At 34.1% G+C, this 22,164-nt stretch overlaps 1 protein-coding gene across 1 annotated transcript; it reads right to left on the bottom strand.

The window, feature by feature from the left end:
- Positions 1-5,383: 5,383 nt before the first annotated feature.
- On the bottom strand, positions 5,384-11,582 carry LOC128239166 (uncharacterized). The gene is made up of 4 exons (XM_052955671.1): positions 11,467-11,582; positions 8,296-8,565; positions 7,688-7,775; positions 5,384-7,454 (listed from the first exon to the last, which is right to left on the bottom strand). The coding sequence occupies exons 1-4, from the start codon at positions 11,531-11,533 to the stop codon at positions 6,581-6,583; spliced, it is 1,299 nt and encodes a 432-aa protein (XP_052811631.1). The 5' UTR covers positions 11,534-11,582; the 3' UTR covers positions 5,384-6,580.
- Positions 11,583-22,164: the final 10,582 nt, after the last annotated feature.

Below are 22,164 nucleotides of genomic sequence, written 5' to 3'. Positions count from 1 at the left end.
ACGAGTGGCGAAGCCACGAGTGAAAACATTGGTTTTTCTATGATCACTTGAGTGCTCGTGATATATGTACTAGAATATAATAAAAAGATATGACATTTTCTTTAGCTGAGGAAAAATACTTTGTATATTTTGCAGACACCACGGCGGCTGCCACAACCAGTATGCCGACGACAACAGAACAAGGTATGAAAACTTCTGGTTTGTCTTGAGACTCATAGAACAGTTTTGATAGGCAGTTATATGACATTGTCGAGTATGCAGATATTGTACACATGTATACCGATATATTTACATTCCACTAGTCTAACTGACGGTCATTTACGATCCGTGTTTAGTTTATTGAAGCGCTCTATTGGACTAGCACGACGCCCTTTGACCGATGGTAAACGACGTTTCAAGTATCAGCAATTCCTTTCCAGAAAAGTTTAATGACGGAGTTAGATTGTTCTGCTAAAATTTACCTGAAATAGTTTATATGTATCATAACGTTACAGGAAAATGTAATTATAACAACTGAACGGAAACGAGAGTGTGTATCTGGTGAGTGACAGTGGGAGGACCTTTAAACATCCGCGAAAGTTGAAATTCTTAATGATTAAGCCTAGTAGTAAACCATTGCCTATCTGCAATTTCATTGGCTGAACATGTAGGTCGTATTCTTAAGAAAAGTCTAGGCCAATAGAGCGATGTAAATATATACCGTACGAAGATATCGGTTATAAATAATAGAACATATTTGCCGGCCACGACTTTTAAAAAAACTGTATATTACTGAATAAACGTTTTACACCCAATGACCCAATCTCACATCTCACTCATTTGTCTTTTTCTAACTAACTTAGTTAGATATAACTGTCTTGAAAAACAACAACATTTGAAAACAAAATTGAAATGAATATTTCCATGTTAGAATATATAAGTTTTCATCTTTTCTTTTCCAAGATTGACTATCCCGGTAGTGGTATTGAGTGTTTCTATTTCTTGTGGATTGTTGCTTATACTAGCATCAGTGTGTTTGGTGAAACCAGCCATGAACATTCGCCGCAAACTTGATCACAGACTTTCTGATGTAATTAAGAACGAATTGGCACCAGTAAAGAACTTTCACAAAAACAGATGTATTACCACTCACCAAAGAAAAATGAACCCGAGCCGGCTGGGGCATATAACAACATGGAAACGAGTCATGCGAATGCGAATGGAATTGTAACTCGTCCATTAGATGATACATCTTGCGAGCTTAAGCCCACTGGGGAAGCTGAACAACACGCCATTGGTAGCACAGGGGAGTCCCAATACGAGAAACTACAGACATCTCTCTACAAAAACACAGAAACTAATGGTGAACCCAGTACTGCTTACAGTACATTAGGTATATCTTAACGATGTGGAAATAAAATATCGCTTTAGGCCGGTGCTGGTTCGATAGTTACTGTCATTTGAGTCCGCGATCTCTTCAAGAATGAAATTAAATCTGGTGACGGCGAATATCACTAATGAAACTGAGTGTCGCTGTTGTGAGATTTTATTTGTATGTATTGCTGTGGTCAAAATCTAATTTTAAACAGTTGTTTTACGATAAATATTAAGATATCTAATTATTATGTTATTGGTATAAGTCTACAACAAATAGATACACGATTCATATTGGAACAGGTGCTGGAGAAAACACATTGGAAACTCAACAATGTAACAGCAAAAGTAGACAAAATTGTCCCACCAAAACCAAGTACAATCGCAAGGTACATTTTCACATCAGCTTGCTGTATATACTAAGTAACATATACTATCATGTCTGACATAAGTCACGAGGCAAAGACTGTTTTACGTCGTTAGTTTCAGTTAAACTATGTCTTATACTGAGAACGTAATCATTGGCAAGCTGCAACAAATGTTTATAAATGTTCAAATCTTGTCTTTGAAGTCGTCGATTTTGAACTGCGTTAGGAACTAAGCGCAAATAATAATACTACAATTGACTACACGTCACAAAGCAGATTCTCCTGCTAAATTTTAAACGGGCCTGGTCAGCCGATCAGTGCTGATTAGATTTAATTGAATACTGGTGTATTTTTTGCCAGCAAGTCAAGTGAAATTTTATACAACATATACAATACAACACACTAAGTATATAGAGCTGTGTTTTCTTAATGAGTCATTTTTCCTTATATTTTTTATTTCATTATGACATTTACAAAGAATGCTATATTTTTATTCTGTCATCGTTTAGACTTTGCATGAAACTGATGAAGTTTTGGAAGTCTTGCATTAACAACGAAACCCGTTAAACTACGTCGCATGAACAACAACCCGCAATAATGGGAGAATCCAGTCTCAGCCAAGAACAAGCTCCATTAAAAGAGCTAGGAAGCATGCCCCCGTAACCCCCCACCCCCACCCCGGCAAACCAAACCTGCACAAAATTGTTTTAACGCGGGGGGAAACCTTCAAGTATAATCTTTACAAGTATAACAAATCAGTTCCTCATCTTTGATATGAGAGTGAACGCGAATCGAGTGACATTCATGCAAGGCTGTAGATCAGGAGGTCCGACATGTTTTGTGTTTTCCGAATTTTAAGTGAGGGGAATGTGTAATGCGGAATGAAAAGGCGATGTTCAAAGGGATTTTGGTGTTTCGGGAGGATATTTTCACCTGGTAAGTGAGTTATATATATTTTCTCGCATTATAAATACGCCTACCCGGAGGCCACACGTGTAAGCTTCTCTCAGCTTTTTAACCTATGTTTCTAGAGGCCTTAACAAAAAAGTTATTGAATTGCACCACATATTTCCCTCACTTAAAATTCGAAAAACACAAAACACGTTGGACCCCCTGTAGATGCACTGTATATCTTTAATTAATATTTGTTCCCTCAAATTGTTGTCAAAAGCCTCTATTTCCAATGTTGAGAAATTTAGGATGCCTACCATTATTTCTTCGCCTGTTCCCATGTCATACTCAAAGACATAATCTATTCAACCAATACCTGCTATCAGGCCATTGTCACTTCAACTTATGCCATTTGTATCGAAAGAAGTCACGTACCAGGCCAAAACAACCACGTTCAGCACAATATTCGTCAAACTAAACGTTTTTGATCTCTTGATATGAATTGAAGAAAATTGATTTTACCACTGAGTCTGCATAGAAGTATTCAATATACTCCTTATCCTTAGATGTGCCTTAGTGATTCCATTCGATCTATTGGCCAGTTATTTTTACAGTCCAATCAAAACACCCAGATTCACTAATATAAGGTGGTTCTTGAATACGGCTCTGAGCCAGTATTCAATATTGATTATCCTTGACCTTAGATATGCCTCAGTGATTCCAGTCAGTCTATTGGTAAGCTAAATAAACAGGCCATTCAAAACACTTAGTTTCTAATCTTAAATTTAAGGTTAATATAAGTAACGTATTGAATACCCCCAGACCTATCCACGCCCCTTACACTTCTTTTTCGTGGTGATCATTTTGCTTTGTGCAAATATGATTTGTCTATTTTTCATGTATTATTACCACAGGACATCTTTTCATGAGACTTAAACTTTGCATTCTTGAAATTGTATTATTGAAATAAATATTGTCTAAACCAATTGAAATAATCCAATTTACCTGCAAAATAATGTGCCAGGTAGTGTACATGCATTTGATCAAATTATGTTTTAACAGTGTTCAAGTATTTGTCCATGTGTGAATTATATAGAATATATTCATGTAATATATTTCGTTAATATTTTATTGAGATTAAGTATAAAAAAATAGTGTAACATATCATAGTAGGGACAGGGATCTACACATATAATATATATTATTACAGCTTGTTAAGTATGGAGGCTATTTGTTGCCAAAAGTCCAGACGTGTAATTCCCACCAGGTGCTTTGTAATCGTACTAAATATCTCTTACATTTGTCAATGTAGACGTGCTATTTGTTGTTTCTATTCGTCAGTTTTTCCGTATTGATTTGTCATTTGTCATTATAGTAGTCAAAATGCATATTTGTCAGATCTACCCTGTATAAACTCACTAAAACATAGATAGTATAACTTGCCTTTAACAATATGATGATGTAATTTAGAAAGCCGAATCATGCATATGTAAAACTGCAATCCTACAGTCGACACTCGCATTCGTAAAATGAACATTTGCAGTCCTTGTCCAGGTTTACAAAAGTGAATTGACAAGTTCAGAATTACAAGGATAGACGATTTCGCCTATACCTTATATGGTAAATGTCACCGAAAGAAACGAAGGTGAATGGGCGGAGCTAACGAATAAGATTTTCTTTCGTTTATTTCCGTCCAATCAAGCAAGGGAGATAACATCTTCGCCTACCTCCTGTAAATTCCCGGTTGTAAGTCCGAGTACTCTCTCTTCATTTCACAATAAAAACTAAAATTAACTTCATTTTTTATTTTATTTTGACGATCAATGTTCCTAAATGGGTTATAAATCACAATATTATTTAGTCAATTGCAGTTGGGTGTTTCTGAGCTGGGCACACGGACCCAGATTTATACTGCCACTGTCAGTTTTTTTTTTACTTATATACCCAAGCAAGCAAAAATTGTTTATTTATTTTATTTACAAGTGGACCATGGGCGGGTCGTTCAGTGGGGGGGGGGCTGTAGGGCCTGTGCCCCCCCCCCCAGTTGGCACGCAAGTAAACTTATAGGTTGTTTTTTTTTTGTCAATAGTTCACAGAAAAAAGTACTTAATTACGCCATACTGCACCAATTCAGACTAAAAATATTTAAAATATTCTAGAGGGAATACCCCTAAACCCCACTTCCCACATTTTAAACATATTAATGTCATGCCCACTCGAGGGATCATGTCCAAAAAGTTGTGCCCCTAAGTAACGCCCCTCTAACGCAAGTCCCTGTTCAAAACCTGCTCCAGCAAACCCACGAAACTTTTGATGGACATCATAATGATATCCACCTAGTTTTGTCTGATGTTATACATTTACTATCTTAATAAGCATGTATGGTGCTTTCTATACAAATAATAAGACAGATCTAAATTGTTTGGAAAACTGCCGACATTTTTCATTTTTCTTAAAACGTTACTGTAGTATCACTTTTAGCCATAAAACATCAATTTGCGAACGTAAAACTGAAAAACTGTATCTAATCTTTTGTCTTATACCACATGTATCCAGACATTTACGCAAAAATTGGCTAATTCCAAAACAAAAAATAAAAATAGTTGTCAACACGGTCAATCTGTGTGAGTGCAGCTTTAAAGAAAAATAAGACAATGGGACTTTTCATTCCTGAAGTATAATTTAATGCTAATGACTTACATTTTGTTGTGTTTGAGTCAAGTATCATTTTGCATACATCTCATTTCATGTCATATGTGCGTATTAATTACTATTATATAGACAAAAACATGTTGTAATATCATATTATTTTATTCGACATGAAATAATTTATAATCCATCCTGTTTCCAAATCATAGTCCATAGTGTCATAATATAGATGATTCGTCATGTCCATAATAAGGTTCGCAATGTCCATGGTCCAAAGTATCCATAATTGGTTTAAATAGAGCCGAGTGATAGCGGAAATTTCCGAAAGCCATAAGGAGGAGTAAAGACATGGTTAAGGCGGAGTTAAGACACGGTTAAGGCGGAGCTATCTATAAATAAAATTAAATTCATCTCGTAAACATGTTCAACTGCGAATGAAAAGTCACCACCATACAATGTACTTTGTAGAACTACGAACTGAAATCTGTCTTCTACACACCGCAATGTAAAACTCGGCACGTGACTTTCACAGAATGACGTGTGTTTAACATACACAACTTTATAAACACGACTGAATCGTCTGTTGAATAGATGCAACGAGAATAAAACTCCAATCGGTACAATGAAAAATGAGAATGTGCAGTGTAAAATGTTAACATACAACCGATGAGTTGGCGGTTGTAAAATGTAAATTGGTAAATCATCAATGTTACAAACCTAAAATACACACATACACGTCTGGGCTTTTGGCAACGAATAGCGACCATACTATTAAGTACATTAATCATAAACATGTTAGTTGCTAAACTAAACATCATTCCATCAATAGACATACACAAACGTAATAATATACACATATGAAAGATGTAACTCATTCTTCCCAAAGCATACGTTAGATTATACATATTAGTTTTGTTTTTCACACACAAAAAAACTGTTAAAATTGCTTAGTAAACATGCAAGTGTCAAAACCAGTCAATGGTACAATAAGTACAACACGTGCTATTTATAGTAATCTCTCATTCCCTTACTTACATACAAAGAGTACTTTCAATCCCATTTACATCATTCGATACCGCGAAAGGAATGCGTAAAACACTCGTATGTAAAAGATAGAATTTAATACACATATAGAAAAAAAAATCTGACCAATTATATTTTATTTGAGACGCCTGAGACCCAGCTATCCAGTTGTATGTATGACATATCGTGTTTATTGAAAAGAGCCCTTGGTCGTGATTATAACTCTTTGTTTTGCGTAACGATTCTACAATGTGTAAACTTTCATTGATGAATTGTCTTTGTGTAACATTCATAATTCATTTACTAGGCTTAATGACAAAGTACTCGTGTTGTGTATCCTTTGGGGAGTCAACAACCTGGAACTCGGTATGGTCTTTATCTGGCGTTGCCACTTCTTCATAGTCGTATCGAGCTTGTTTAGGATGCTGGCCAGTATTGGACTCCAGAACAAAATAAGTGTGACCTTCATATTCGTTCTCATCCTCTGCAGTCGTCGTAGAAGCTTTTTCAGCTTGAGCATCATCATGCTGTTTCTTCCCTTTGTCAATGAGCATATCTACATAATTCACCTCAGCATATTCGGCATTTGTATTCATCGATTCCTTCGCAACAGCACGTTGTTTTACTGCGTTTGGCATTTGGGCATTCAATCCAGCTTGGTTAATGTGTGAATAATTATCGTCCTGGTCGTCTTGGTCTGCCGCTGGACGAAAAGGATTCATTTGTACGTGGCTGTATGTGTCGTTGCTTGTTTCTTCTGTTCTGACTTTAAGTTTGCTAGAATTAGACTTTCCCAAGTGGTTGTATGTTGTATCGATGCCTTGTGGCTTTAGTTTCTTACCAGGTGCGACATTGGACATGTGAGAGTATGTATTGTCGAACAAGGCTTCTTTAGAGCTAGGAATATGCGAATACGTCGAATCAGCAGTAAGATATTCGTCCATGCGGTTGGACGTGTTTCCTTGTGGTCCGTTGTTCACAGGAAAGTGTAGCCGTAATGTGTTGTAATCGCCATCCATCATTTCGCCTTCCACAGATTCATGTTTACCAAATCCACTATCTTTGGAAGAAGCCGACACGTTGTCTGCAGACGGTGCACCATGTTCATCATAGGCTTGGTTATAATGGATATTACATATATACTTCGCGTCATAACGCCGTTTCCTTTGCCTGAAACGGAAATACTACAATAAACCTATTTCATTTGCGAGGGTTTCATGAGTTGTTAATGTACATCAAGTACTGTGAATGCATAATTGTGACTCCGTCTGCAAAAATGAGTCTTGCAGATACAATGTTACATAATGTATATATATATATATATATAATGCCTTGTTTTAAGTGAATCCCCCTTCATCGATAATGTTTTACCAGGCATGTGTGGTGAAACATAATTGCTTTACCTGAAAAAGACCACCAGTCCAATGGTTACCACGACTATAAAGATAATTACACCTATAGGACCCGCTATGACTGATGCTGGCACTGACTCTGAAAAATGTATGTTTTGATTAGACCAATGTATATTTAAATACCAAATTAATGGTTATCCTTGTATCGATATTAATAACCGAGAACAATTGTCAATAGTGTACACGTGTTATATTAAAAGGTGTATGTTTACTTGATGGACTCTCAACTGTGTTGTTTCACTTGTTATGGATAGGTGACTCAAAACCAAACACACTCAATTGAATCAAACTGAATAATAAAATATATGAAAAATTTAATAGTTGAACTAATTGGAATGTCAGGCCCTAAAGTCAAAACAGCCTACCAAATGCATTCAATATGGGACCATAATCAGCTCGTGTGTGTGTGTGTGTGTGTGTGTGTGTGTGTGTGTGCGTGCGTGCGTGCGTGCGTGCGTGTGTGTGTTGTAAAAGGACATGCGTTACATTTGGATTATTTTTATTTCTGATTTAATGTTTGATTCTATCTACAGTCTTGTATAACAACTCAATTTAACTGACAAACATACTTATATGTAAAAATAGCAATTTGTTCTCACTTCTAGATACAACCGATAATGGACTCGAAGTTGCTTCCTCGGACTGTGTTGAGCTTTGTGTTTCAGTTGTTACAGCCGAAACTGTTGGAGTGACCACAGACGTAGAAAATGTTACAGCCGAAACTGTTGGAGTGACCACAGACGTACAAAATGTTACAGCCGAAACTGTTGGAGTGACCACAGACGTAGAAAATGTTACAGCCGAATCTGTTGGAGTGACCACAGACGTAGATACGCCTGTCGATTCATCAGAAGTAATCGAAGATGTTGCTGGAAAACATGACGTGGACGTTTTAAGCGTAAAGTGCATTTAAAATTCACAGATTGATGATTAATACGGAGGAAACTTCCTTGCATGGACAATGCTTACATAGGCGATAAAACTTAAGTTTTAACTGATATATTGCAAATTTTAACTTGATAGCGGTCGCTGTTCCGTTATAGCACGACATAACTTGATGACAACGCGCTGAGGGTGAGAGCACATTATAACGCAACCTTCTGTTTACTTGTGATATCATATCCTGTTGCTGTTCAAGGATGAAAGTGCAACATTATGGTTGATGCACTAAACAGATATATACTGTTAACGTTATTATAAATAAGCCTGCGTACCTGAAGTGCTATTTATAGCCTCGAAAACACTACAAATAGTGTACACGTAGTACATTATAATTTTATAAGTGTATGTTTTACCTCCTGGACTCACAAATGTGCTGTTTTACTTGTTATGGGTAGGTCACTCAAAATCAAACACACTTAATTAAACTGAATAATAAAATTTATGAAACATTTAATTGTTGTACCAATTAGAACATCAGGCCCTAAAATTAAAACAGCATTCTTTGCTGTATGTTTTAATGTTTGATTTTATATAAGGTGTTGAATAAAAATAGAATTCTACTTTCAAAAATACTTAAATGTAATAATAGTAATTTGTGCGCACGTCTAAGTACAACTGATAATGGTCTCGAAGTTCCCTCGGACTGTGTTGAACTTTGTGTTTCAGTTGTTAAAGCAGAAACTTTAGTGACCGCAGATATGGAAACGCTTGTCGAAGCTGTTTCTGCAAAACAAGTTGACTTCATAAGCGTAAAGCGCATTTAAAATTCAAAGTATAATGACTAATACGGAGGAAACTTCCTTGCATGGACAACACTAAAAGTGGGGTTTAAACTCAATAATTCCCTCATCGTATGTTGCTTGTTCTAATTTGATAGCGATCGCTTTTCCATTACACAAAATAAGACACACATCAATGTTTTATTGCACGACAGAACATGACAGCAACGCGCGGACTGGAGTGAGAGCACACTATGACGATACCTCCTGTTTAATTGTGATATCACGTCCTGTTGCTGTTTAATGAAAATAGTTCCATATGGAAGTTGTAGTAAACAGATATATATAATGTTATCATTATAATAAATGAGCCTGCGTACCTGAAGACTTATTAATTACCAAAGAAGCATTGCTAATAGTGTACACGTGGTTAAATATAAGCTGTATGTTTCTTTTGTTTCTTTTTTTTAGTTACGTTATTTTACATGTTATGGATAAGTGACTTAAATGAAACACACTCAACTTTATTAAACTTAAAAAAAGTATAAGTGTTTCGCCAATAGGAACAACAGGCCCCAAAATCAAGACAGATTTGCATCACACATAATAATGTTACAATACAATATACAGCTCTTGTGTGTGCTTTACAAGGACAGGCTTTACATTTGCTGTAATTGTCATTCTGGTTTAAATGCTTGATTTTATCTTAAGTGTTGTATAAACTATTGAATTCGAATGACAAACACACTTAAATGTAAAAAATATTTTTTTACATTTGGATAAATTGTGTAATGTGTATTAAAAATATATGTTTATTTCAGTAAATCCCCTATTTGTGGGGCTTACTCTATATAAGGAAATCCATTTTTATTGCAACCAGCAACATTACCTTTCGTTAATCGTGCTTTTGTCGGAAGATAGGTAATTTTGGGTTATTTTCTGTCGATGAAAATGAGACATTGTGAAACATAAATAGCCTATTAGAACAAATGTACTATATAACTCAAAATATAAGAGGCAACTTTTTAATCACACCTGCTCAAAATATGTTTATTTTTTCCACTACCAAAATGTTTTTGGCTGGTCAATATCTATGAATTGAGGAGTGTATAACGATGGAAAGCATGGTTTATAGTTTGTACGAATGGATGATATATATAGTATTAGTAAGTCAATACATGTTGCAACAACTTCTTCAATACTGTAGTATTGCCTTCACATCAAGCTTCATTCACCACTTAATACTTGAGACATTAATAAACAGATTGTTAGTGACTTATTGTTTGCAGAATTCACAGACCAATCGGGTTTCTTTTCTTTCGTAACGATATAATACACTCTAATAATAATAGTAATAATAATTGTTTCTGTTAAAACCACACTTCTTGCACATAACAAACATCAACAGTTCGATCTAAGTTTTAACGCATAAGCCATGTTCAGTATTGACGTCATTTCAATTGATGATCTCGCAATCACCTCCTTAATTCCTCAAGATCAGTCTCGACACCTTTAATACCATTCCCCAAGTCCCTCATTTTTACTTGGTTGATTATATCTAGTAAAGGCGTATGCGTTTGCTATTTCAACTTCCTGCTTTCGTTTGAATGTCTCATGAAATATTTAGTGAATAATTTCTGTAAATAGGAGTGTGTTTTTATCGTACACACTTCATTTTCATCTTAATAGTTAGTTCTCATCTCTTATAATGTACAATACAATTGCTAACCTCATGCTAGTAGATTTATTCAATATAAGTCATACTGGAGAAAAAATAGACGCAATGTATTGGAAATACAGGGAAACGATGATATATTAAACATCATAACTTACGTTTCTGGATAACAGTATATATATTTGGCAATTCCACTTCATGATAAACATCGAGGTACTGATTTTCGACCAAAGTAACTAAACACATGTAAAAAATGTATTTTGTGATTTGAAGCGGAAAACTTAACACTCCAAAGTCGATAGTGATTTTGTTATATTATATTACTGGAAAATATATTTTAGAGCTATTGTTCCATGATGTGTATGCCAAATTACAAAGAGTTACATAACAATTTCTATATAGACAGTTATGAAGTTATGTAATAAAACACTTACCTGCGAAAAATGATAACATAAAGAAAACCACTGCCTTCATTATTCCTTCGACTGAGATTAAAATCATTTAACAAGCATGTACCCTAATGTTGAGGAAAACAGTTGGTTTGTTAAACTTCTATCAAGCCTACATGCATAAACAAGGAAAACCACCAACTAACACTGTATAAAGGTATTAAAATCCTACAAAATCGTTTCGTGTTACCCGACGATCAACATCCTACTTCTCACCGCAATCACCGTCGTTGTCGTCAGCACCGTCGTTTTCGTCAGCATCGTCGTTGTCATCAGCACCGTCGTTGTCGTCAGCACCGTCGTCGTCATTGTAGTTATGATCGATGGAAACAAAATTCAACCATTATGTACTGTTTGAACAAATGTCACGAATACCTGAAACAAACTGTTACATTGGCATGTTAAGGGACGAATGGAATACTGAACTCAATCATATACAAGACGAATGTTGAGCTAGGCATCAAAGACGCAGCTGAATGGGTTTTATTGAATATAATACGTGAAAAATATCGATACCCAATTGGCTCAATAAAGTCATGGGACAATATATACAATTGTTAACATTCCGAATAAACACTGACATAGCCTAACTATGACGGTTTAATCAACTTTCTAGATCGTAGTTACTCGGTCGTCTCCGGCATGCGTAAATTATTTAGAGTGGTACCTTGCATTATCACCGATAAAATTATTGGTGTCGGGCCGATTCGGCCGAGATATCATTTCGGTCTGATACTTTTCGGCCTACTTTTATTCATTAATGTTTGTTTTAAATCGTGTGAATTACGCTTTGAACTTTCATTTTATATCAGTTAAATTTAAATTGTGTTAATTTCGTTACTGCGACTTATATTTGTTAGTAAAATCGTGTGAATTAAGCTTTGTACTTCCATTTTATATCACTTAAATTTTAAATAGTCATTTAATGTCGTGTTAAGGCACTTATATTTGTTATCAAATGCATAATTTAAACTATTATTCACAATATGCCCGTAAATTCTCACATGCTTATTTACTACCACATCATGTATATAAATCGTTTTCACAAAAGGAAATTTCTAAAAAAAACGACCTCGTATGACCGGCGACCAGTCAATACAAAAACGAAGATAATAACTTTTTTTTAATTTCCTGTTTTAAACATTAGGCTTATTCGTTTTATATGACGTTTTGGAAGTTTTACACGCATCAAAACGGTTATTGACGATAAATTTTAACTAAAGTTGAATAAGATTTGATATTATTAACAAATCTTCTTTTTTTCATAAATAAAATTTATCCGTATACACTTCCCCATTGACAATTGCAAACATGTATCCATATAGATAACAAGAAAGACCATTGATGCAAAGTATCAAAGGGCGCCTTTTAATAGTTTATGCATTTGTTATATGTTGAAAAACAAGGAATGTCAAGGCCAACAAGCATATTACAATGCATCGAACCGCATCCATGAAATTCTCAAAATATTTGTAGTATTCTGCTTAACAACATTGGCTAAGGCATTGAAATTGAAGAGTTTCAAGTTGAATATTTCATGAGGGGTGTGGTACATTAATGAACACGACAGAATTAGGGTGCTTGTGCACTGTACTTTTTGTCATTGCCACCTATCCATATACCAAGTTTTATTTCAATACCATGAGTATTTTGAAAGTAATGCTCTGGTCAAGAAAAAGAGGCAAAGGGCAATAATTATGTAATTAGCTGAAATACAGCTACAGTCATTGTGCACTGCACTTCCTCTTGTTGTGCTTTACCATTGAATGATGTTTAATGAAATTCCAAAAAGTAGTTTTCTTGTTATGCTACGGACAGGAAAAGAAACAAAGGGAATAACTCTTGCAATTCGCTGAAATAGAGTTATTGTTCTTGTACACTGCAGTTCTAATCATTTAGGGGGAGGGGGCAAAGTCACCATGCTGGAATGACAACTTAAAGGGAAGAATAAGTTTCCTGATTATATGGGGAATTCATCATGAAGAAGTGACATGAAATAACAATTTTTGTAGTACTTTAATAAACATTATCATTTCATATGAAAGTTACAAACATAAATAGAACATAATTATTGAACTGTTATATAAAAAGAGAACATTGTTTACTAGATGAAATGCATTTATAACATAACATGCCTTGTTTTTAGCTGTTTAATAATACTAAAATGTATGAAATTGGACAAATTGCATAAAAAAACTGGTCAATGGAGTTATAATGTTAACTTCTCCATTTACATGGTAAAGAAGAGTTGAAAATGGATGTTTTTAGTTGATAGTGATATTAACACAAAAATAGCATGTGTCTTATAGGACAATGGCAAATTTTTCAAATATGATAAAAGTAATTGCATACAAACTGAATATGTATCAGACTATGCATGAAAGAAATAATACTGTTTCTATTTTTCACAAAGGTTTTGAAATACAACAATGCACATATAAGCATAAATAGGCCAAATATGCACAAAATAATGGTAAACAATGTGTGAAAGTGATACTGAACACTTAAAATAACTTCTTTGTGCATTAAATGAATATATACCAGAAAAGCAATACTAAATCAAGTCCAAAATGTATAATAACATGACGAACACCCCTTTATGAATATCTTCATAACAAATCAGAGTACATGTAAACAATAATCATTTATATAATTAGTATCAAATGTGTCTACTTTAAAGTGTGTTTTCACTTGCATTAAATTAATATATACCAGAAAAGCAATCATAAAAATCCTTGAATGTATAAGAAACTGAAGACAACAAAGAATAACACCCATTTATGAATATCTCCAAAACAAATCAGAGGTCACCTAAACAATAATCATTCATACAATTAGTATCATATGTGTCTAGTTTTTGTGTGTCTGTTCATTATCTTTAAATGAGCATCTTTAAAGTGAAACTCTTATTTGAAATCAATACATATTTGAAACTGGAAGTATCAACTTCCTGTCCATCAATTTTGGAAGTTTTACACTGAAATATGGATGTTAAAATTTCCCGAATACAATATCTTTTTCCACTATTTTTCAATTATAATGTTAAAAATCAAGTAATTTGTAACTTTAACTTGCCAAATTCAAAGACTTATATTATAATAAATCATTTTATCTTAAGACTGATTGAAATTGTGACCATAAAAGTAATATTGACACAAGGTTTGAATATTTTGAACTTCCAAGCTTTCTACTTTGGTGGTTTTCTTCAAAATTATGGAAGTTTTGTACTTCCTAGAAATCAATTTTGAAAGTTTTAACCCATTTCTAAGGAGTAATATACTTCCAAACTTCCTTTATGGAAGCCCTGCATATAATTGTATTTATAACACATATCAAATTGACTGATAAAACAATAACTACTTACTAAATAATGCATTTACTGAAATATTGTTTACTGATTTATAACAAGCTTGTGACCCTGTTTATAATAGCAGAAAGCATGACAAATATTAAATGATTGGTGATTGCTAAAAGATTGACTGTGGTCTACTATAGTATCACAAGGCAGAAATACCATGTTTTATGTTCATTCTTATTAGCAAATCGAACTCAAAATCCTTCATTGGAAACATTGTGGTTGACATCTATCAACCCATTTTGAAAAATCAAAACAATAATATTAATTGTGATAAGTCTTGTTTGGGAGTAAGAGTGCATCTTTTAAAATAGTGTGTGTGTGTTTTTCACTTTATATGAAATATGTACCAATTCAATTTGACAAATGAGACCAAAAAAATTAAGTTAGGAAATAGAAGTAGTAATTGTACATAATACAAAACAACAACAAAATTGACAAAGCTCAATATAACAGGAAATCTATATGAAAACAAAAATCATTAAAGGCCATAATTATTTAAACTGAATTAAGGTATTTAAGTAATACACACTTTAAAAAAAGCTTTCACCGACAACACAGTTTTTATCAAGGTACACTATGGGACTTTTATCAAAATTTTGAAGATATTTTACCGTGAATTAAAATAGTTATTTAAGTTTCATTACACCCAACCCCAAACTCCAAGGGCTACAAAGAGCGACAAGTAATATTTGTCTATATTAGATTTCTGCTTCACATTATCAGAGCTTTATATGAAATAAACACAACAGTTTCTGGTGAAATAAACTTCAGTTAACAGAAAACATAAGTTCAACCGAACAGCATTAATGACACACATGCAAAAAAATCATTTTGATTGATCTTGTGAGTCTTCTGAACAGAGCAGTATTTCGATGTTTGAAAATATAAAGCAGTTTTATAAATTCATAAAAAATAATTAATAATAAGACAACCTGCTGAAATCATTTTAAACATTTTCTATGATATCTAATGAACAATTTAAAAGACAATTTATGATAGTTTATCGTTCAATTTTGAAGAAAATATACATAATGTCATGTAACCATACATTTTTATAGCTAATAAAATGCTTAAAAAATCAACCCTTTTCTTGTAAAAATTGATAAAGCTTTATTGGACTTATTCATAAAATGTAATCATTCAAATAAATGAATTTTCGTATGATACTAACTCAGAATTCAGATTTAAAAACAATGAATGTACTTTCAAATTAAAATATGTAAAGAAACAAGAACACTATGTACATGTAGGCTGTAATGCCCCTCCAAAAATGTCAGAGTGAAAGTTCTCAACCAGAGTGAAAGTTCTCAACTAATTTGTCTTTTTATGATTATAACATGTAAACAGTCTCTGTAGGTAATCAATGTCTATTTGTTTTATTTTGTCAATGGTATTCTTACATTTAGAATTTTTCACAATAAGTCTTCACTCTTCAACATTTGAAGTTTGGTCTGTTTCCATGCGTTTGTACTTGTAGTGTGTGGACAGATGATAATTACTCAATGCTGAGTCAATGCTGATTTGGTTTCCATGCCCCTTTAGGTTCTTTACCCATCTAGAATGTTTAGTGCTGTAAAGGAAAAAAAATGTACTTTAAAAGCCTTTCTAACTTATTAGTGTAGATAATAATACTGCCATACAGTACATATACAAAATACAATATTAACAGTTTAATATTTCTCGACATTATTTAAAAAAAACAACTAGCTGATACATACATCAACATCATCATCATCACCACCACCACAACCACCACAACCACTTGATTATTGAATACAGTGAGTTTATAAAACAACAAACACCAACTCAAATATGTTTTATATGAAATACTCACATCATCTCTATCAGATGTGACTGCCTTGTGGATAGACATGGATGTCAAATCTGTCTCAATGATCCAACATAGTATTTAATGCAGGCTGGAATTCTTCATAACCCCAATTTGTTGACTTAGTAATATTCAGTCATTTTCCTACCTGAAAGAAATTAGACTTCTGATTATCAACCGGCAGAAACTACAACTGTGAAAGACAAAAGCACATGTATCAATTATACATTCTGCACTAATATCCGTTTTAGTCAAGAGTAAGTTGGTTAAGCACAAATGTGTAGTTGTTGTGCATATGGTTGATAATAATTCACAACAGTACGGGGTTTTAACGAGACCTACACCAAGCAAATGAATGTCGCTAGTGTCAAAGCTGTCGTGGCTTCCAGCCCGAAACCATGTACGTCTTTTCTCACAGGTTTATTTTGAAAATATGCAGTTTGTAAACAAATAATGTGTATGTTCATGTATTATGGTATGTTAAAAATAATTGACCAGTCAATTGTAACCACGCCCCACCACCGCATTCACCCGACACACCGGACACCTCGAAGGTAAAAACACGGTCCTTTTCCCCCGGTATACCCCCGACTTGGGGGGGGGGGGCGTGGTTACAATTGACTGGTGCATAAGTAGATCTGTGTAACATTTATATTTATAAAAATATATAATTATAGTACATGTATGTAAAAATATTAACACGCTGTCTTAACATTTAGCAAATAAAACTGATTTAAGAATTTCAAAGATAAATTAAAAAACAAACATTTTTGAACACATCAACGTACAAAACTACTCAAAGATACTTACATACATAGCCCTTTGATACAAATATCCCAGTTCCATGCCGATTGTTGACATTCGTTTTTTCAACAGAAAATCTTCTCTTACGCGTATAATTCACTTATAATCCATGTTTTACTGTAATGACTCAAATTGTTAGGTGTATCGTAATCAACTGTCAGTGTGCACTTTAAGTGTTTACTTATTTTAAACGTATATTCATGATAAAATCATCACCCGAGTTTCGAACTACTACGATGTAGAAATTCCATTATTGACCTATGAATAGCGGGGAAATACCTTCTGGTTCTAAAAATAGCAACATCCGGTATGTGTTACAACTCGGGGACAATCGTAATAAAATTTTCAATGTCACCTTCAACACATTAACAAATAAAGCTAGGTGAACATTTAATTCCAATATCGATTAGATTAAAGAAAAAAGATTACGTCATGGTTTATCAATGCAGTAAACATAACAAAACAACATAAAACATAATTATTCCCATTCACATAATTACCGGTCCAAACATTTTACATTTCCGGCACATGATATTTCAGATATTTCAAGTAGCCAATCGGAAAACGTAAACGAATCGGGAACAGTTATTAAACTTATTTTTCGTTCTTCCGAAATAATTTTTTGAAGATAAATTGAAGACTATCTATTCAACCACAAAAAGCATTTTTAACACCCATGCAATCGCCACCCATTTGCATTTTTTAATCATTGTAAAATAACAGTAAAACCCAACTGTCAACCAACTTAAAAACCGCTCCTACCACTAACTAAAATAAATTCCCATTCCATAATAGGCGCGCACTTCAGTGCGGCGCCAATAAAACAATACAACCAAGATGCACGGATACAAAACAATGTAAATTATCAGTGCAAATTTCATGGAATTAGAGCACACTATACTGAGCAACAAGGTTTTGTTTGTTGGTGGCTTGTCAGAACATCCTATCAATATGATTTTTTTTATTCGAACGCCTCAACGAGAGAAACATCGCAAGTGTTGTTATTTGGTTATGCTTGCAGGAATACCGCCGTTAAACCCCTGTATGTGGCGTTGTATGGAGTCCATACTCGGAAAAAGGGCCAGTTATAGCCAAACTACATATGTTATAACATATCTTGACTCAATTTCAGAGACCGGTATGTATGATGATTGCGCTTAAATCAGTTTGTTTACAATTATCATAAACAAGAAAATAAGATCGGGATAAAAATGACGACGCATGATATAGACAGGGGCTATAAGAAACCATATTATGGAAGGGCGTAAGGGAGGCCGCGGTGCTCATGCTGTGTAACGCCGCATAGCAGCATCGCCGCATAAACGTGTTTTACGTGTTTTTCACCGCATAAACAGGGCGAACACGTTTATGCGGCGACGCTCAACGCATAAAGCATGATGATTATGATGATGATGCTTTGTTTAAAAAGTCTTTTTGGCAAAAAAAATGTAATTAGTATTGCATTTCACCTTTTTTTTCTGGCAAAGTATCTCTATTGAATGCATTTATCTTGTCCAGTTGATCGAAATATGCCAATTTCCTGGTTTCCACAATTTCCGGCAAAATGTCAAATTTGGTGAAAATTTGACTACGAGAACTTGAAATGTGTGCAAATATGTGTAGAACTGCACCATTTTAAAATGTTTAAAATGCCAATTGAGGTCAGGTTCAGTTGAAAACCCTCTTAGCCATAACGCCTTAAAATTACAGACGCACAGGTGCTTGGATGACAGACAGTGAAACTGGAAAACCTGACACAGACTACCAGACTGAGCTAGTTTGGGTTGTAATTGTGTATGTACTTATCTTAAGTGTTTTTGCAATGTTAATATCCCTTAAATACAAAACATCTATGAAGATATATAACTCATGATAAAACATAATTGCCGGTCGCGATCAGCTAAACTTGACTTTGAAAAATCTCTGTATATTATTGAGTAAACGTTTTACACCAAATGACTTCATCTCAAATATCATTAATGAGTATAAAGATCTGTTCGAATTAGATATAACTGTCTGGAAAAGAACATTTGAAAACAAAATCGAAGTGACTATTTTTATATTAGAAGATATAATATTTCTATTCGTTTTCAAGATATTCAGAGCCTAGAATAACTATCCCGGTAATGGCATTGAGTCAGTGGATTGTTTTAATTTCTTATACTAGCCTTTATGTGTTTGGTGAAACAACCCATGAACATTCGCAAACTTGAACACATACTTTCTGACGTAATTAAATCGAAACGAATTGGCACCAGTTAAGAACATTCAACAGGACAGATATATTACAACGCACCAAAGAAAGATGAACCCGAGCCGGCTGGGGCATATAACAACATTGAAACGAGTCATGCGAATGCGAATGGAATTGTAACTCGTCCATTATATGATGCATCTTGCGAGCTTAAGCCCACTGGGGAAGCTGAAGAACACGCAATTGGTAGTACAGGGGAGTCCCAATACGAGAAACTACTCTACAAGTACACGGACACTAACAGTGTACCCAGTAGTGCGTATTATGATCTTACAATGGCTAAACCATGCAACCATGCCGGTCTTTTGGAATGATGGGGTATATCTTAAATAAATAATGATTTGTGAAAATAGAATACCACTTCAGGCGGTGCAGGGGAGGTCGACCTTATTGTAATGAAACAATTACCACACACCAACACTGAGTCTTCGGATCACGGAATTTGGTGTGCTTCAGGATCTGAGGAGGGCTTATCGCTAAACTAACACCGTCTTGATAAAGGTTTTGCGATATTGAATTTGTATTTTATATTAAACTATTGATGTGTTCAATATTTAATTTCCAACAGTTGTTTTACAAGAAATATTTCGGAAGATAAAATAGCATGTTATTTTTATAATAGTAAACAACAAATAAGCACACGTACTACAGAGAAACAGGTGTTGGAGCCAACACTGTAAAAACAACAATGAATCAGGAAATAATTTAAAAAAACAACAACAGTAATCATGGTAGATTTTGTATTGCCACCCCAAAACCAAATACAATCCCAAGGTTTATCTCCACATGAACTTGCTGTGTATGAGTTACTTGCTTGCTAAGTTACATAATTGCTATCTTTCATGATTTACGTCATGAGGTAAAAAATGTTTTTGCACAATCTTGACACGAGCTGCCTGCAAACCTAGTTTCATCACTGCATCATTCCTATTTCAACTCATAACTGATCATAGCTGTAAGAATGGGAACATTTTACCGAAAAGGGGGGGGGGGGGGGGACTTTATACACAAATAAGTAGTTTAAATTGCTTTCACATGTTTGGATAAATGTGACATTTCAAGCAAAACAACGGTTCGCAAAGCCAGTATACAATGCAATCTGTAAATGTATAGCGATCATGTTGGCGTATTGAACTTAAGAAATTAAGATAAGAAATTGTTGTCATATTTATTCATGTGGGAGTAGTTAAGTGATTTAGGAGAACTGTTCAGTAAACAAAAGCCTACTCGACTTCTATGATATATTGGGCACTTTTCAATCATCTTTTGTATGCCCTTATCTCATGTGCGACAGAAATGTATAAGCAAAGATATGCGTATGAAATAAGGTGTTCAAATACCATAATGACAATGCATCATTTGCAACTGACTATTTGTGGTAAGATGGATTCCTGAGAGATTCAAACTAATTAATTGATTTAATATTACAGTTTTTGTTGTTGCTTTTTTGCATCTGATAACGATTCTTTATTTCGCTATTAAAGTTATGTTTAGGCTATCTCACAAGCCTATAATAAATCGTGTGTAGCTAGGATATGTACAGCATTCAAGATGTGAAAAAGACGAATGTTGATGCTAGGCATCAAAGACGCGGCTGAATGGGTTTTATTTAATGTATAATACGTGAAAAATATCGATACCCAATTGGCTCAATAAAGTCATGGGACAATATATACAATTGTTAACATTCCGAATAATCACGGCAAAGCCGAACTATGACGGTTTAATCAACTTTCTAGATCGTAGTTACTCGGTCGTCTTTGGCATGCGTAAATTATTTAGAGTGGTACCTTGCATTATCACCGATAAAATTATTGGTGTCGGGTCGATTAGGCCGAGATATCATTTCGGCCTGATCCTTTTCGGCCTACTTTTATTCATTAATGTTTGTTTTAAATCGTGTGAATTACGCTTTGAACTTTCATTTTATATCAGTTAAATTTAAATTGTGTTAATTTCGTTACTGCGACTTATATTTGTTAGTAAAATCGTGTGAATTAAGCTTTGTACTTCCATTTTTATATCACTTAAATTTAAAATAGTCAATTAATGTTGTGTTAAGGCACTTATAATTGTTATCAAATGCATAATTTAAACTATTATTCACAATATGCCCGTAAATTCTCACATGCTTATTTACTACCACAGCGTGTATATAAATCGTTTTCACAGCAAGTAAATTTCTAAAATAACGAACTCGTATGACCGGCGACCAGTCAATACAAAAAAACGAAGAGAATAACTTTTTTTTAATTTCCTGTTTTAAACATTAGGCTTATTCGTTTTATATGACGTTTTGAAAGTTTTACACGTATCAAAACGGTTATTGACGACAAATTTTAAGTAAAGTTGAATATCATTAACTAATCTTTTTCTTTTTTCAAAACTAAAATTTATCCGTATTGACAATTGCAAACATGTATCCATATAGACTAATGT

Source organism: Mya arenaria, chromosome 6 (genome assembly GCF_026914265.1).
Source record: "Mya arenaria isolate MELC-2E11 chromosome 6, ASM2691426v1".
Taxonomy (NCBI): domain Eukaryota; kingdom Metazoa; phylum Mollusca; class Bivalvia; order Myida; family Myidae; genus Mya; species Mya arenaria.
Note: the sequence above shows the minus strand (reverse complement) of the source record. Positions and strands in the feature narration are given on the sequence as shown.

Bases quoted from the DNA above. Each gene is read 5' to 3' on its own strand.
- LOC128239166 (XM_052955671.1), bottom strand. From the start codon at position 11,533: ATGATTTTAATCTCAGTCGAAGGAATAATGAAGGCAGTGGTTTTCTTT. The intron at 8,566-11,466 runs GTAAGTGTTTTA...CATGTTTTCCAG, and splicing joins TATGTTATCATTTTTCGCAG to CAACATCTTCGATTACTTCT. The intron at 7,455-7,687 runs GTAAAGCAATTA...TTTCCGTTTCAG, and splicing joins GGACTGGTGGTCTTTTTCAG to GCAAAGGAAACGGCGTTATG.